Raw genomic sequence first — 15160 nt, 5'->3', positions numbered from 1 at the left:
GTTGTGATGGTTTTGAATGGCAGTGTTTATTTAGGAAAGAGGTATTTGGAGTAAGTGTGTCTAGCAGTTCAGCATGTAGCCTGTGTGCATCAATGGGTCAGTGGGCTAGTTGTGCAAGCAGGAAATAGGGCAGGGTTAGCTGAGACCAGCTGCTGGGCTGTTGGCACTACACACAAGTGCATCTGTAATAACTGGTATAGGTGGCTGTGTCTGAGACACTTCAGGAAGTACGGTGGTACACCCCTGAAATAGAAGTGGGTTGTATTGAAATTAACCACTGAAAGATAAAAGCGTGAGCTTTAACATTAAGATGAGACTTATTGGGACCTTTTCAGTATTTCTGGGAGCGATACAAATTATCCATTTTTTCCTTCTTCTACGTCCACGGCTTATTTAGTAACAGGCAGGTATCAAAGCAGGTGTTGGCTATGCGGGTGCTGAATGTTTGTGGCATCCATGTACAGACACACCCTTGCTTGAATCTCACGGGCTGTTCCTGCAAGTTATTATAGAGTATAGCGTGATTTGAACAATGTCTAGATTGCAAACCTCACTCCAGTATGTGAAGTTTGGAATAGCTGTTTTGAGAATTCAAGTGGAAACTATCACCAGTGTAACTGCTGCTGCTTTTGTTGGTTTTTTTTCCATTGTTTTCAGTTCACACGGGAGAGCCAGGAAGTTGTTACCAGCCGAGTGTGTAGTCGGATCTGTTAACCACGGCAGGCCTCCAGACAAGAATGTTTTTGTGTGTTTCCTCCACCCCTGCCAATAAAATCCATGCAGTTGGAGGAAACGCGGGCATAAAAACAGTGTTCTGAAATGCAGTGCAGCTGTAAACATTACTCTGCAGAGATGAAAAGAAAGTTGATGCTTTTTTTTTATTTTTTCTGGGTAATTAGTATAATGATACATACAGGCTTTTAGTGGTGTAATAGCTGTAATCATCTTTAGCGTGCATACCCAGTGGTGCACACAGATGCATTTTAATTTTTAAAATCATAAATAACTAATTTAGAGCCCACAGGACTTTCCCTTAGTAGTCCGAGTAGATTAGGTCCCAGTTCTGTGTTGTGCAGGGCATGTTCTTTTTGTTTGATGTGGGAGTGAGCTCCTTAATAGTGCCTACATAAGCTTCAGTAATGAAATGTGTAGCAACTCTTCCCAGAAGCTTAACTACACTTAGTATGTAACTGATGTGCCATTCCAACCTTTGTGTTCCTTTCCTTAATGATTTTAGTAAAGGCATTGAAAGCAAATCAGTTCTGTTTAATGGCAGAAATAAACACCTCTCTCAGATGGTATTTGAGGGAGGAACAACACTTAGTTTCGGGAGTTACCCAAGACAGAAACTTGCAGTAGCAAAATAAAAAGGCAATCACAGGAACAGATGTTTTTCTCTGTGGCTTGAAGGTGAAGTTTTTTGCCCGAGATGGGAAGGAGTTATGGGACGTAGCGCGCTCTAGTGACTGAATTGTAACTTCTGGCATTATAGTAATTCTCCAGCTTTTTATTGCTGTTTTAGGACCTTTGCACAGAACTGTAGAAACATCGAACACTTAAATTTAAACGGGTGCACAAAAATCACTGACAGGTAAGTCAAAGGTTTTTTTCTGTTCGATGGTGACATTTGGAAAAAGAAGTAGCTGAAGGTATTTTTAGTGTGTCTGCTGTTTTGCAGCACGTGTTACAGTCTTAGCAGATTCTGTTCCAAGCTGAAACATCTGGATCTGACATCTTGTGTAGCCATCACAAACAGCTCTTTGAAAGGTCTAAGGTAAGAAGATGTAGTGTTTTGTGTTAAAGAATTTAAAGAACTGTTCAATATATAATAAAGTTTTAAGACAAAACCACAGTGTTGAACCTTAATACTGTGCATCAGCACTGGCTGTATCTTGTATCTAGCACTTCTTGGGTGTAGACAATGATGTTTGTGTGTGGTCTTTTCTCGTGACTTTTCTGTGGAGGCCTGGCACGGTCCACTGGCTATCATTAATTTCTAACAGTGTGTTTAATTTGGGTTTCCCACTGTTATGACTATTTGAAGGCTGGATTTAACTTTATGTATTTTTTTAATTCTCCCAGTGAGGGTTGCAGAAATCTGGAACATTTGAATCTTTCCTGGTGTGATCAGATTACGAAGGATGGTATTGAAGCACTGGTGAAAGGGTGTAGTGGACTAAAAGCTCTATTTCTTAGAGGTTGCACACAGGTACATAACTGCTTGGGTGATCCTTTAGGAATAAAATTTTTCTTTTGGCTTTTTGAAATCTCCATGAATTTAAAAACTGTATTGTTTTTGTTGTAGTCTTTTGTTCAGTGTTACAAGATAAATACGTTCCTTTGGTTTGCTTATAATTTCTTGTTTCTTTTCCTTTGTCCTGTAATTGCTGATACAGTTAGAAGATGAAGCACTGAAACACATTCAAAATCACTGTCATGAGCTTGCAATCCTGAATTTGCAGTCCTGCACAGTAAGTATTTGGTACATCAAAAGATATATTTCTCTAGGAATTTTAAACCATTTCCAGATGAATGACACGCTTAAATAATTCAGATAGTACATGTCTGCAGTTCAGATAAGTTTGTGTATAATAGATGTCTTGTGGAATGTGCTGGCAGTTCCACAGCCAAGTGTGAATTTACATGGGGTATTTTTTCATCATTCTGTCTTTTGACTATAGACTCTCTAGAGTAAGAATTAACTGCATTCATTCAGCTCTTGTGAAATGTGTGTGTGCGCTAAAACATGCAGTATCACAGATGTAGTTCTTGTTCTCCCATCTGTTAAGGTCAAACATTTTGACCTGTTCATAATGTTAAGATTTCTAATTGAGCAGAAGCCATATTGTGGGCTACATAATGGAGAGTAAAATCTATTGGCATTGTAACTGAGAATGATTCAGAGCCATCTAAATAGCAGAAGGGCATGCTTCTTCAACAGTAATGGAAGGAGGCCTTCATTTCTAATGAAATAACTGGGAATCATTCATGTTTATTAGATGGTACATAGAATACACACAATTTAGGTTTGCTGCATTATGTCTGCTTTTTCTTTATTTTTGATTTAACTTTTTAGGAGTGAGATAGATCTTGTAGGCTTGAAATGTAGTTAAGTCACTTCTCATCTGTAAATAATAATTGCTGAACATGCCATAAAATCTGCTTGAGTTCAAGCACTGGAATCTGTTTCATCAATTGATGCTTCATAGGACTATTTTTTGTTCAGTATGTTTGTTGTCACATAGATGACAGAATCATAGGGGTTGGAAAGGACATCTTGAGGTCATACAGTCCAACCCCATGGTGAAGCAGGTTCCCTATAGGAGGTTACATGGGAAAGTGTCCAGGTGGATTCTGAATGCCACTAGAGAAGGAGATTCCACAGCCTCTCTGGGCAGTCTGTTCCAGTGCTCTGTAACCCTCACAGTAAAGAAGATTTTCTTCATGTTCATATGGGACTTCCTTTGTTCCAATTTGTGCCCATTGTCCCTTATCCTGTTGCCAGGCACCACCAAAAAGAACCTGGCCCCTCTCGATACCTACTTTTTAGATATTGTGGTCACTGGAAAGATGACCTTTCAGCCTTCTCTTCTCCAGGCGGAACAGCCCCAGGTCTCCCAGCCTTCCCTCTGAAGGGAGATGTTCCAGGCCCCTTGCCATCTTTGTGACCCTCCATTGGACTCTTTCTACAAGTTCCCCGTCTTTTTGGAACTGACGTGCCCTGACCTGGACACAGTACTCCAGATGTGGCCTCACCAGGGCAGAGTAGAGAATCACCTTGCTTGACACACTGTTTTTAATTCACCCCAGGATACCACTGGCCTCCTTGGCCACATGGGCACACTGTTGGCTACCACTGATTTTTTACATAGTATGTCTCCCTGTACTTTGTATGGTGCACACTTCAATTCTAGCGGCTTTGTTTTATGGACCTCTTAAAATGACAGGCAAAATCCAGTAGCTGCAAAATGAAAATGAATTGACACTACCTCTGGAAATCTGAAAGGTCCCATTTCTGGAATGTAGAAGCAGGGGACTTGCAGGCATTTCTGGTCAATTTTCTTTCTTAAGAAGGATTGAAATCACAATTTCAGAATAGGAATATTCCTATAAGTAACTTGAAGTTTTTGCTCTGTCTCTGGCAGCAGAGTGAGGTTCTGCATGGTCCCTGCCTATGAAGTAGTTCATTTACTCAGTAATTATGTCATGAATGTATCTCAAAGGCAACAAAATATATCATGTTCTGGGAGAGTCTAAGCCAGAAAATAGTTGGTTTATCTTGGACTATTAATAAGTTGTGTTAATCAAAACTTATCTTTGTAGCCTATGCAAGTCCTGGATCTACAATGAAGAGGCAATCTAGTTTTGTATCTGGAACAGTCTTTATTTGAGAGAAAATTTTGCACATTTAAACTGCTGGTATTGAAATGTTTGGGGGAGGAACATAAGGTGATATCCTTCGTGCTGAACTGCGGCTTCCCATCCTATTTCCATCTTTGAAAGGTGGTGTTTGTAGTAATGGTTAGAGCAGTAGTAGTTACTGTAGTAGTGTTAGCATACGTAGGTGGGAGGCTTGTAAGACTTGCCTTGCCATGAAGGATTAGCCATTAGGCAGAAAAATGAAGGTCATGGAGTAGGAACAAGTGGAGGAAGGCAGACTTTTTCCAAAGCAGAGGACCTCTAAACAAACAGATATTTGCTCACACATCCAATAATGTAGTTCCTGTTGCTGTTTCATGTACAGCTGCGTTGCGACTACCTGGGGCTGATGCCTGTGTCGGAGAGATTTTTTTCTTTATCTTCCAGACTGAGAAAAACTTCATGTTTCAGTCTGTCAACTACGGAACGGTTTTGAGAAATGAAAACTCCGTTCTTTGAGTCTGAGTGTAGCTGAAGGGTTTTTACTGCTGAGTGTAAAATAGGTTTTGTAGCTGCGATTCTCCTGCTGTTGAACAGGAGTGAAACATCTCGCATAGGGACAACTGCATTTAAAAAGAGAAAGCTCTGTATGAAAACTATAAAGCAAATGCAAATTAAAAGAGAAAGGAGAAGAACAAAATCTCCCTCTATTCTTCAGATGGTATTTGGGCAGTATTCTGTGTTTGGAAAAATGCCGAGAGGAGAAAGAATTGTCTGTGTTGATTATTTTCAGTGTTATCATTAAACGTGTGATCGGAATGGCATTTTTGGGTTGAAAATCCACAGGTTACGTACAGGGTGACAAAAAGTTCAGAAATGTGACTTGAGTTTTTGTTCCTGTCAGACAAGTGAGTAACAGAGTGATTTCAACTTCTTCTGTGTTGCAGCAAATTTCAGATGAAGGTATTGTAAAAATCTGTAGAGGATGCCATAGACTTCAGTCACTGTGTGTTTCGGGCTGTTGCAACCTTACAGATGCTTCTCTCACAGCACTTGGTCTAAACTGCCCAAGGCTGAAGTGAGTATCTCATGAGCATGTTGTGTGTATGTATTTCGTGTTGTTACTGGCCTGATCTGTGAATTTCACTTCTTTAGATATCAGCTGATATCCATGAGTTTGGTTTAGCTGTGCATTACCCATATAGTGAAAACATTAAGTTAGCGGTATCGGCTGAATGGAAACTAAAAGGCTGGTCCTCAGCGTAGCTATGGAACAAACGTAGTCTGCCATATAGAGGAAAAAGAAGAATTAACAGATGACAAATACACATGTAGATCCTGTAAGTTCAGTTCTTCTAGCTGAATATTGTATGTACAGATTTTGTTATATATGCATTGTTATTATGCTCTGTAGTGCATCATGGCAGTCTTGAACTCTGGTATGAAGTACATTAATGTCTGCAGGCACTGAGGCCTCTGGTGTTTGTGGGATGCATTTCAGGTAACAAAGGATGAGGAGCTGGTTGGAGTTTCCATTTTCTGGAGCAGGTTCTTCTCCAACCACTTTCTTAGTGCTTTTTATAGCAAGCGTAAGAATCTAACATACTTTAAGAGCAGAGGTTTACCTCCACACCGTGGAGGTAAAGCATTGGTTTTGTCTCCATCTTTGCACATTCCTGGTGCCTGATCTTCCATTGAGATGGCAGAAGCCAGTGTGCTGGTGTGCAGAGTTCTTGTTGCTCAGAGTGACAAAAGAGCTTTTGTTACTTCAGAAAACTTTTCCCTGAGACAGCTGAGGAGTGATGATCTTCCTCACGTTACCATTCATAATCACGAGAGCTTCTCCTTGGGGCCAAGTAAACTTTTGCCACACTCAACTGTGTTCCATAAGAAAGCCGTGCTGTTATTAAAAGACTTTTTCCTTTCTCCAGTTCTCTCAGTTCCCAGCTCACATGGGAAATAGAAGTCTGAAGCACTATTAATTGCACGGATCTTTCCAAGGGAAGTACAGGTGTAGCTAGAATTGTTTTCCTCTAGAAAATAGTATCTTCTTAACAGGCAGTTAAGAAGATGGGAATCCTGCCTTTGCTATGAAAGCTGCTGGTCCTCAGCTGTGCCGCGAGGGAAAAGGCAGCCGCTGTGAAGAGGAACAGCAGAAAGAGCATTTCACCCTTTGCTTGTTACTTGTGTGTTACTGCAGAGGAGTGTGTGATGGAAGGACAGGTGGTACGGATGGCTTTACAAACTAGGTTGAAAGGAAAGGGGAGATGTAATTGCAGACTCCTTGGGCTGAGTGCACACCCCCTTTCAGGAAAAACCTGCCAGTCTTCTGGTTTCTTATCCCCTGCTTCAGAACTTTACAACCAGATGTGCTCCAAATGACACATTTTAGATACGGTCTTTACCCCTGTTTCCTTAACTCAGGATATATTCTCCCACATGGTTCTTCCGATGACTCTTGAGAAAACTTACTTAAGAGGTTTAAATGCCTGCAATTATGTACTCTGTTTTTCACTAACTGTTGAGAAGATTTGAGGATTGCACTTGATCCTGTACTGTGACTGTTAGAATCTTCTCATAAGCTGGATCCAGAGTCTGCCCAGTGCTTTTTAATTGCCAATCAGTGTGACAAATAGCTGTGTGCCTTCGCTATTAAGAGCTTCTGAGTCACACACAACCTCTATCTCAAATACACTCGCTTTCCCCTGTATTAACGTTCTGCTTTTCCATTTCCAACTTTTTCAGGATTTTGGAAGCTGCGAGATGTTCACAGCTCACAGATGCTGGTTTTACCCTGTTAGCACGGGTAAGGGTCATTTCAGAAAGTCAGAGCTCACCTTGTTTTCATTGCTGCTGAGCAGCTGTGAGTTGATGTTGTCCTGCTGGGAAGGAATATGAGAAAGAGAAAAATCAATTAGAAGGAGTCCATTGAAGGGGAGGGGACAGGATTTAAATCTGTTTTATTTCAGCTCTTAGAGCTGCAACTAGATCTGTTTTGCTAATAGATTCCTTCTTGGGTTTTTTTTTTCTATTTTTTTATTTTTTTTTTAGTATGTTTAAATTGAATTCATTCTGCTTAGCATAAGCCTAACATTGTTACACATTCCAGCCACATTTCCCATTTAAAGATGACAAATACCCTTGTCATATTTGCATCCAAAAATATCATCGTGTAGTAGATTATTCTGAGCATCCCTTGAAGCTTCCGAATGCTTTCAGCCATATGCTGCAAACTGTGAGTGCTTGTGCCACGATTCGTGCTGTGGAAAGGTAAGCATATTGACTGCACCAAATGCCCGAAGTTACATTTGTATGCTTGTTAGTTTAGGAAAGCTGAGCACAAAAATATGCTGCATAAATAGGAATAATTTACACTACTGGTATTTTGGGTGAATGGAAATCTTTCCATCCACAGTGGTTAAACTGAGTGGTTTTCAATCATTCACCACTGCAGCCTGGGGCTTTCAGTTGTCACTTCAAGCCTTTTTCTGTGAGCTGCAATTAAATGGTACCCTCCTGTGCCTGCTGGTAACAGGGGCTGGGGGTTGGTCTGAGCAGCGTGGCACTGCGTGTTCTGCTGTGAGCTCACAAGGTGACATCATTTTCTTGAAACTAGTCACGATCAGATATCATAGGCACTTAGAATCATAGAATTGCTCAGGTTGGGAAAGACCTTAAAGTTCATTGAGTCCAACCACAACCCAACCATACTACCCTAACTAACAACCCTCTGCTCAATAGCACCGCATCTGAATGGTTTCTAAACACATCCAGGGATGGTGACTCAACCACCTCCCTGGGGAGCCTATTGCAGTGCTTAACAACCCTTTCTGTAAAGAAGTGTTTCATGATATCCAACCAAAACCTCCCCTGGCAAAACTTTCCCTTCATCCTGTCACTTGTCAGCAGTGAGAAGAGACCAGGTTCTCTAAGAATATTGGGAAAATTGCTTGAATTATCACTCAAGAAAAAGAAGCAATCGATGTGAAGTGCAGCTTTCTCCCAGCCTTAAAGTAGACTCTGTTTTAGTATTTTCAGCTAGCAGAAGAAATTGTTTTTAAGGCTGCATTCTAAAACTTCAGTGGTAAAGAGAGGTGTTTCAGAGGCGGTGGTGTCTTTCAGATCCGTTTGATGCAGGTTGATGTATGCAGAAGTTGAATTCATCTGCATGCAGATGTGGTAACTTGAATACAAAGGCTGTAAATGCCATAGTTATGAATCCCTCCAAGAGGGGAATGCAGAAAGCAGGGATGGCTGAGTGCTGATGACACAAACAAATCTTGCAGGGCAAGGAGGGCCCAGCATCATTAAGAGAAAAGGCTGGAAATGTAAAGATTTTGAGAGGGAGATGTTGTGTTGCTTGTGGGGTTTTTATTGTTTTTAACATTTGTTCTTTGATGGTGGTCAGATAGTCGCAGGGATTGAGCTCACACTTTCCTCTTGAAGATTATGCTTTCCCACATCACTGGCCTCACGCATTATCTTACATCTGATTTCATCTTAGCTGTTTTTTGTTTATTGTAGAATTGCCACGAGCTGGAGAAGATGGACTTGGAAGAATGTGTTTTGGTGAGATTTCCTTTAAAGAAATATTGAACGCCGAGTGTGGGAACGTAGTGCCAATAACAGCATAGAATCGCAGAATCTTAGGGGTTGGAAGGGACGTCTGGGGATCACTGAGTCCACCCCATGCTGAAACAGGTTCCCTATAGGAGGTTACACAGGGAAACGTCCAGGCGAGTTCTGTGTGTCTCCAGAGAAGGAGACTCCACAGCATCTGTGGTCAGCCTGTTCCAGAATCATCTGCACTTTGAATTAAATTTGCTTTGGTGGTTTGGGTTGTTTATTTGACTGGGAAGAGGATTGGGGGGTAAGTGCTGTGGTACTGAGAGTAAATAGAAGCAATTATGTGGAAATTCTGTACGAGGAAATACATTGTGAGTAACAGCTGGTTGGGTGTTTGCCAGAGAAGTGTATGGTAGAGGAAAAAAACAGCTTTAATCTGATAAGGGAAGGGATATCTTACTTGATCATTGCCCCCACATGCACACACCTCGCCACTGTTGGCAGCTTACTGTTGTTTGTTGCTTTTTTTATTTCTAGATAACTGACAGCACCTTGATACAGCTTTCTATACACTGTCCTAAACTACAAGCATTGGTAAGTGTAACTTCTGCTTGTGAGCTTCAGCACCTGATACGCAACTCTTACAGCATCCCTGTGGGTCTGTGACATAAAGAACAGAATGTCCACTCTTTAGCTACAAAAATCCCCTCGAATAGTACGGTACTGGTCAAAAAAAGGAAGTTTCCTGAGTAGTCTGTAAGAAGTGGATTGCTACCAAGTATTTCATTCATTGTTTGATTTTAAAAAAATGATCCAATTAATGAGTAATAACCAGCTTATATTTTATGGCTCATTTCCTTCATATGTGATTCCTCAATTAAAGTAAGACTTTTGTAAGGGGCAATTTACAGTATGCAGATCCTTTATAGCTAGTCCTGTGTGTTCAGTAAAGGTTTCCTTGAGGTGCAGACACTGGAAACTGTAGACTGAAGTCAAATGCTGAATAAACAACAGCAAAAAAATCACTAAGTGAAGATAGATCCAAATCCTCCTCTGCAATTAGTTTTGCATGCACGCAGCTTTTCCCAAGGACTTAAATTACAAAGAAGGTTTTTTTGACCTTTCCAAAGAGATCAGGGAGGACTGAGATGCCGTCAGTGGGGCACTCTGCTTACTGCACAGCAAGGAGCTGTTTTGTAGGGAGTGGTTGGTTACATCTTCCTGAACATCGGAACAGTTTCAGGTGATGAGAGTTTGGCTGCTCCCTGGCCAAGGTACCCCATAATTAATCGCTAGATTGCCCTTAGAGCAGGGGCTCCCCTGTTTAGGGCCAGTTGTCTGTTAAGCGTAGATCTTTTACATGCTACTTGCAATGTACCTGTGAGAACCTGTATCTTTCTAATCTGCTCTTAGATGGGATTAGAGGAAGGCTTGCTGCTTCATTAAGTGAATTGTCTTATGATTGGCTTTTCCAGCTCAGTGTCACTAAGACAGCGAGGTGGCGAGAGATGGCTTTTAAAGAGAGCCTTATTCGGTATTTGTTGCTGATGGTTTTTATTTTTGCTTGCTAATTGTCCCACCTCATTTCTATTCCATAGAAATAATGGTTATTAACATTAAGCCAAACCAGAGTTGTCAGGAGATGTGGAGTCACTTACATGGTCTGTGCCTCTGCAATGGGTATGTTTTCGTGCTGTTGTCCCAGCGATCACCAGTACTTGCAAAAGATCTTTCGCACCAGTTCTGCCTGTGCTTCACCAGAGAGATCATAGAAATGAATAATTTTCAAGTATTTTTCTTAACCTGCTGCCATTTGCTAGCACAGATGAGCGCCTTTGTTAGCCCACAGATGGGGATGTGCGGCAATAGTAAACATGGCACCTTTATAGAGGACCCAGAGAAGCTTACTTTTTTGTTGGCACGTGTATCCTGTGTGTTGCAAGGATGCGCCCTCAAAACTGTGAATGAGCAGAGTGACAATCACAGGGAAAGAAAGCAGTTGGCAGGTAACCTACGTGAAGTAATCCTGATACTTTAGATTTGAAATCATGTACTATGGGTCTGTAAACTGTTGCGTGGCTGTGGCTTAGCGTACGTCCAGGTGTACTTGCAGTTTAAGCAAGCATTTTGAAGTTGAAGAAGACAACTCTGAATTTGTTTCTTGGTGTTCAGAGACTTAGACTGTGGAAATCAGGGAAAGCACTGTTAGATTGCAGCCAACCGTTACATCTTCACTCGTGCTTTTTTAGTTACTGGACTTGAGAAGTAATTTCCAATGGGTCTGTTTGAGGTTTGTGCATTCAGATCAGTAGAGACTGTGTGAAGCACTCATGGGTAGACCCAGAGAGGAAAAGACAGTTCAGTTCTTCAGCTCTGTTTATCATAACAGTTTCTTACTGGTGCAGTGTATCATAGCATACTTGAGTTATGCACAATCTTTGATATGTGTTAATTCTGTTAAAAAAAAAAAAAAAAAAAAAAAAAAAAGGCCATATTTCCTTATCCTAAAGATTTCAAGCAGAAGTCTTTGGAAATTCCATATTTCTAACACTTACCAACAAGTGTGTGAAATCAGACAGTTTTGCATATTTGTTTTACAGAGTCCTCTGAACTCAGCTTTACATCAGCTGTCCATCTTGTATTGTTCTTTCAGCACCAAATACAGTGTCTCAGGAAGGCTGACTGTTATAAGCTGCTTACTTCCTGGGATGGAAAACTTAATTAGCCATCAGGCTGCTGCTGTGCCAACAGCTCCTGTCCTTCCTCGAAACAGCGGGGCTGTTAGAAATGTTCTTTAACCCTGCAGCTGCTGATTGTTTCCAGACTGTGAGCCAGTTCAGATGCTCAAGGTTTCCTACGTGGAAGTGGATACAGGAGAGAATTTAAGTAGTCAGTGAGTTAATAGACTCACAGAATGTAAACGTAAGATAAAATGCTTTTTGATAGGGACAAACTTCTTATTTCTGTCACCTTCTGGAGATGACACACAGCAGTTGTGGTGCTGCTCAGTCACTGCTGGCTGCTCACTCTTGGTGAGTGAGTAAAATGGAATCAGCCAGAGGTGAGGGAAAGAGGACAGCTGCAGAGAGCCATCTCTCATCCTCCTTTCTGGCTGCTGGCTCAGCTTTCTCCTTTGCAGGATACATAAACTCGGTCCTAGTGGCATATATGAAAACTGAATCTATTATGGTAGCTGTGAAAGTCACTCCTTGTGTGTTCTTGGTCATCCTGCTTCCAGCACCCTGGATGTGCTGTTTGGACCTTTTGATGACCAAGGTATGCAATAGGTTGCCACACTCAACAGGAGCGTCACTGAGGAGTTGGCCAGCGATGCACCTGCTTGGACTCTTAAGCTCTACTACTCAATTGGAAGCAAAGCTAAAAATTAAGTAGGGCCCTTCTTCTGTTAACTAAACTGATCCTTTTCTTACGGTTCTGGGTTTAAACTTTATATTCCTTGCAGGTTTAACCAGTGGAGTGAAAGATGCTGAAGATGGTTGCTGGTGGCTGGAGGACTGGCTCATTGAGAATTGCGCTGATATTGTTGATACTTCTCTTGTTTCAGAGCTTATCTCACTGTGAACTCATCACTGACGATGGGATTCTTCATCTGAGCAACAGCACGTGTGGTCACGAGCGGCTGCAGGTACTGGAGCTCGATAACTGCCTGCTCATCACTGATGTGACCCTGGAACACCTGGAGAACTGCCACAACCTGGAGAGAATTGAGCTGTACGACTGCCAGCAAGTCACGCGGGCTGGAATCAAAAGAATCCGAGTAGGTGCTGTGTGGGCCTGTTCTGGAGGGGGCACCCATGCCACTGATTCTTCTTGTGATGGTGGGAGTAGCCCTGTAGGTGTCCTCCCAGGAAAGGGAGGGCAGCAAACAGCATCTGAGCTCGTTCTGTTAGGTTCCCATCTACAATCCCGCGGAACGTAGCTGGTGTGGGCAGCAGTAATCTGCTTATAATTCTAGGTGCTTTTGCTATTGGAACTGTGAGTGTTTCTATATCTGTACAGTACGTACACTTAGTATATTTAGGCATCTGGAATGCAGGAATTACGTGTGGGGAGAAGAGGTTGGGGAATTTGATGATGCTTTTTGGCTAACCAGCCTTAACGAGAGCTCATTTTTGGCCCTGTTACGCTTCTCTCCCATTAAAATGCAGACTTCTCATCCACAGGCTCATCGGCCCCACGTGAAAGTGCATGCTTACTTTGCTCCAGTAACTCCCCCTCCTTCGGTCGGAGGGAGCGGACAGCGCCTCTGCAGATGCTGTATTATTCTTTGACACGAAGTGCGGCCACACAGCGTTTTTTGTTTGGTTTTTTTTTGTTGCTGAAGAAAAGAACCGGACTGCAAGTAAGTCAGCGGAAGGAGTTGGTTTCCTGACTGTTATAATGGTGATGTTTGGTCATATCCAGTTTTGTGACGAGAAGAGCAGTTGTTTGTTTTTTTCCAGGTGAAAAGTCTTACTGTAATGTTCAGATGTGGATTAAGTCGGTGGTGCTTTGGTTTGTGCTAGTGACTCCTTCCTTCTGTTGGCATGAGAACTGAAGCGCTGTGTACGACGCGGGGGCGTTTCAGCATTACGGTATTTGGTGAACGTTCACTAACGTGGAAGTTAGTTTGTATCTGTAAGCACTGTTCAGCATGAGCTCCAATGTAAGGTGGGGCTCAGGTCAGTCACGGGATGACTCCGAACCTGCTGTTCTGTAATATACGTGGCAGATTAAATATCAGGTTTAAGGACAAATCAGCTTTAGCAAACGTTGACCAAAAATGCAAGGTATTCATGTGCTCTTCCGGCAAAATAGCTTATACTTCTTCATGATCCAGCACTGCATTTAATGACATTAACAGGACATAATAGGTAATGTCAAAAGGTAAAAAAAAGATTGTACCTCATGATAACTGTACAAATACTTGTCAAATTTTTGAACTTGGTTCAGTTGAACTACAAGTTAGGATAAAGCTTGCCCATCACTGAAGCACGTTTTATGCCCGATGCCATCAGCTGTTAAAAGGGGTTGGAAATCCACTTGGTGTGGAGCTTGTGCACTCCACTGAAATGGGCTGCCACAACCATCCGTGGTGCTTCCTGTACTGCCATTACTGTGTCCTCAGTCACATCATGTTTGTAATGGAAGGACGGAGCAGCTCTACAAAGAGGGATGCGCTGCTCATGCTTTCCTAAGGTGAGGAATGGAAGCTAGGTCAAGTTCAGTTGCAGGAACTGTGATGGAGTGGGGACTTCAGTTCAAGCTGTTTGTCCCATGTAGGGCTGCAGATGGGCAGAGAGATGGATGGGCAGGAACTGAACCAAACCAGTGGTTTTCAAAGGCAGAAAGGCAAACTCTTCACATTTGGGTTATTGAAGAAGCTGTCAACTTTGGAACAATAACAAAAAAGGAAATAATCTAAATAAGTACATAAGTATTTATTAACTCTTGAGGCCATGCTTTCATCCTTAGTTTTCCAGTGCTAGAGGATTAGGTAGATAAACTTTTTTTTTATATAAGGCAACCTAATTATCTGAGATAGATAAGCTACTCAACAGCTCAGAAAGCTTTTCTGCCTAAGATTGATTGTGTGTGTTTATGTTTTAAGAGTTTGGGGCCTGCGTGTTTACTGAAACCTAACAGAAATACTGGCTTCATTAAAAAAGCCATCGAGAAGCTCCTACTGGAGCCTTCTGGCATCTTCTCATAAATTCAGAACTACATTTTACAAGTGATGTGAACATTAAAACCTCTGCGGACACCAACAACTGTGTTACTTTCCTGCTTCACCCATTCACGGGAGACAGGGATGGTAAATGAAGAGATCTCAACTTTAAGGATAAATACCATGATAGCGCAGTACATGTTTTTCTCTTCTACTGCAGAAGGCCCATCAATCGGGGCTCATTTTGCTCAGTAGTAGACAATCAGTCTTAGATTCCCAGTAAGGTACTGCTGTAGTTTCAAGCAGATTTTATTCTCCACCATACCAGGGAAGCCATTGGTACTTATGTCCAAATGTGTTGCCTCCTTTTGTTGGCTCATTTTTTTTCTTAAAGAACATAATGAACCTTGTAAGTATGTCCATTGCATTAAAGATGTACAAAAACAAACGGAACCTCCTCCAGTATGGGGCACTTCAATAAATAAACAATCAGCTGATGTCGAATACGGATTTCCTTGGGAGTTTTTTCCAACTTGAATTTTCCTTTAGAAACAGAAGCGACTGCGG

General features: G+C 41.8%; 1 protein-coding gene across 4 annotated transcripts in view; it reads left to right on the top strand.

The window, feature by feature from the left end:
• FBXL2 (F-box and leucine rich repeat protein 2) overlaps positions 1-15097 on the top strand; it is a 48041-nt gene extending 32944 nt beyond the window's left edge. For 2 of the 4 annotated variants that reach the window (XM_072328442.1, XM_072328441.1), the window contains exons 6-15: positions 1523-1591; positions 1679-1774; positions 2083-2209; positions 2397-2471; positions 5307-5437; positions 7105-7165; positions 8884-8928; positions 9463-9519; positions 12491-12703; positions 13110-15097. In XM_072328442.1, the coding sequence (XP_072184543.1) occupies positions 1523-1591; positions 1679-1774; positions 2083-2209; positions 2397-2471; positions 5307-5437; positions 7105-7165; positions 8884-8928; positions 9463-9519; positions 12491-12703; positions 13110-13217 (982 nt within the window). In that variant the 3' untranslated portion in view covers positions 13218-15097. Of the gene's footprint in view, positions 1-1522; positions 1592-1678; positions 1775-2082; positions 2210-2396; positions 2472-5306; positions 5438-7104; positions 7166-8883; positions 8929-9462; positions 9520-12490; positions 12708-13109 lie in introns of all 4 variants that reach the window. The other 2 variants (XM_072328440.1, XM_072328439.1) reach the window with 1 other exon arrangement.
• The last annotated feature ends 63 nt before the right edge of the window (positions 15098-15160 follow it).

Source organism: Excalfactoria chinensis, chromosome 2 (assembly GCF_039878825.1).
Source record: "Excalfactoria chinensis isolate bCotChi1 chromosome 2, bCotChi1.hap2, whole genome shotgun sequence".
Taxonomy (NCBI): Eukaryota; Metazoa; Chordata; class Aves; order Galliformes; family Phasianidae; genus Excalfactoria; species Excalfactoria chinensis.
The sequence above is the reverse complement of the archived record's forward strand: the minus strand, read 5'-3'. Positions and strand labels throughout refer to the sequence as shown.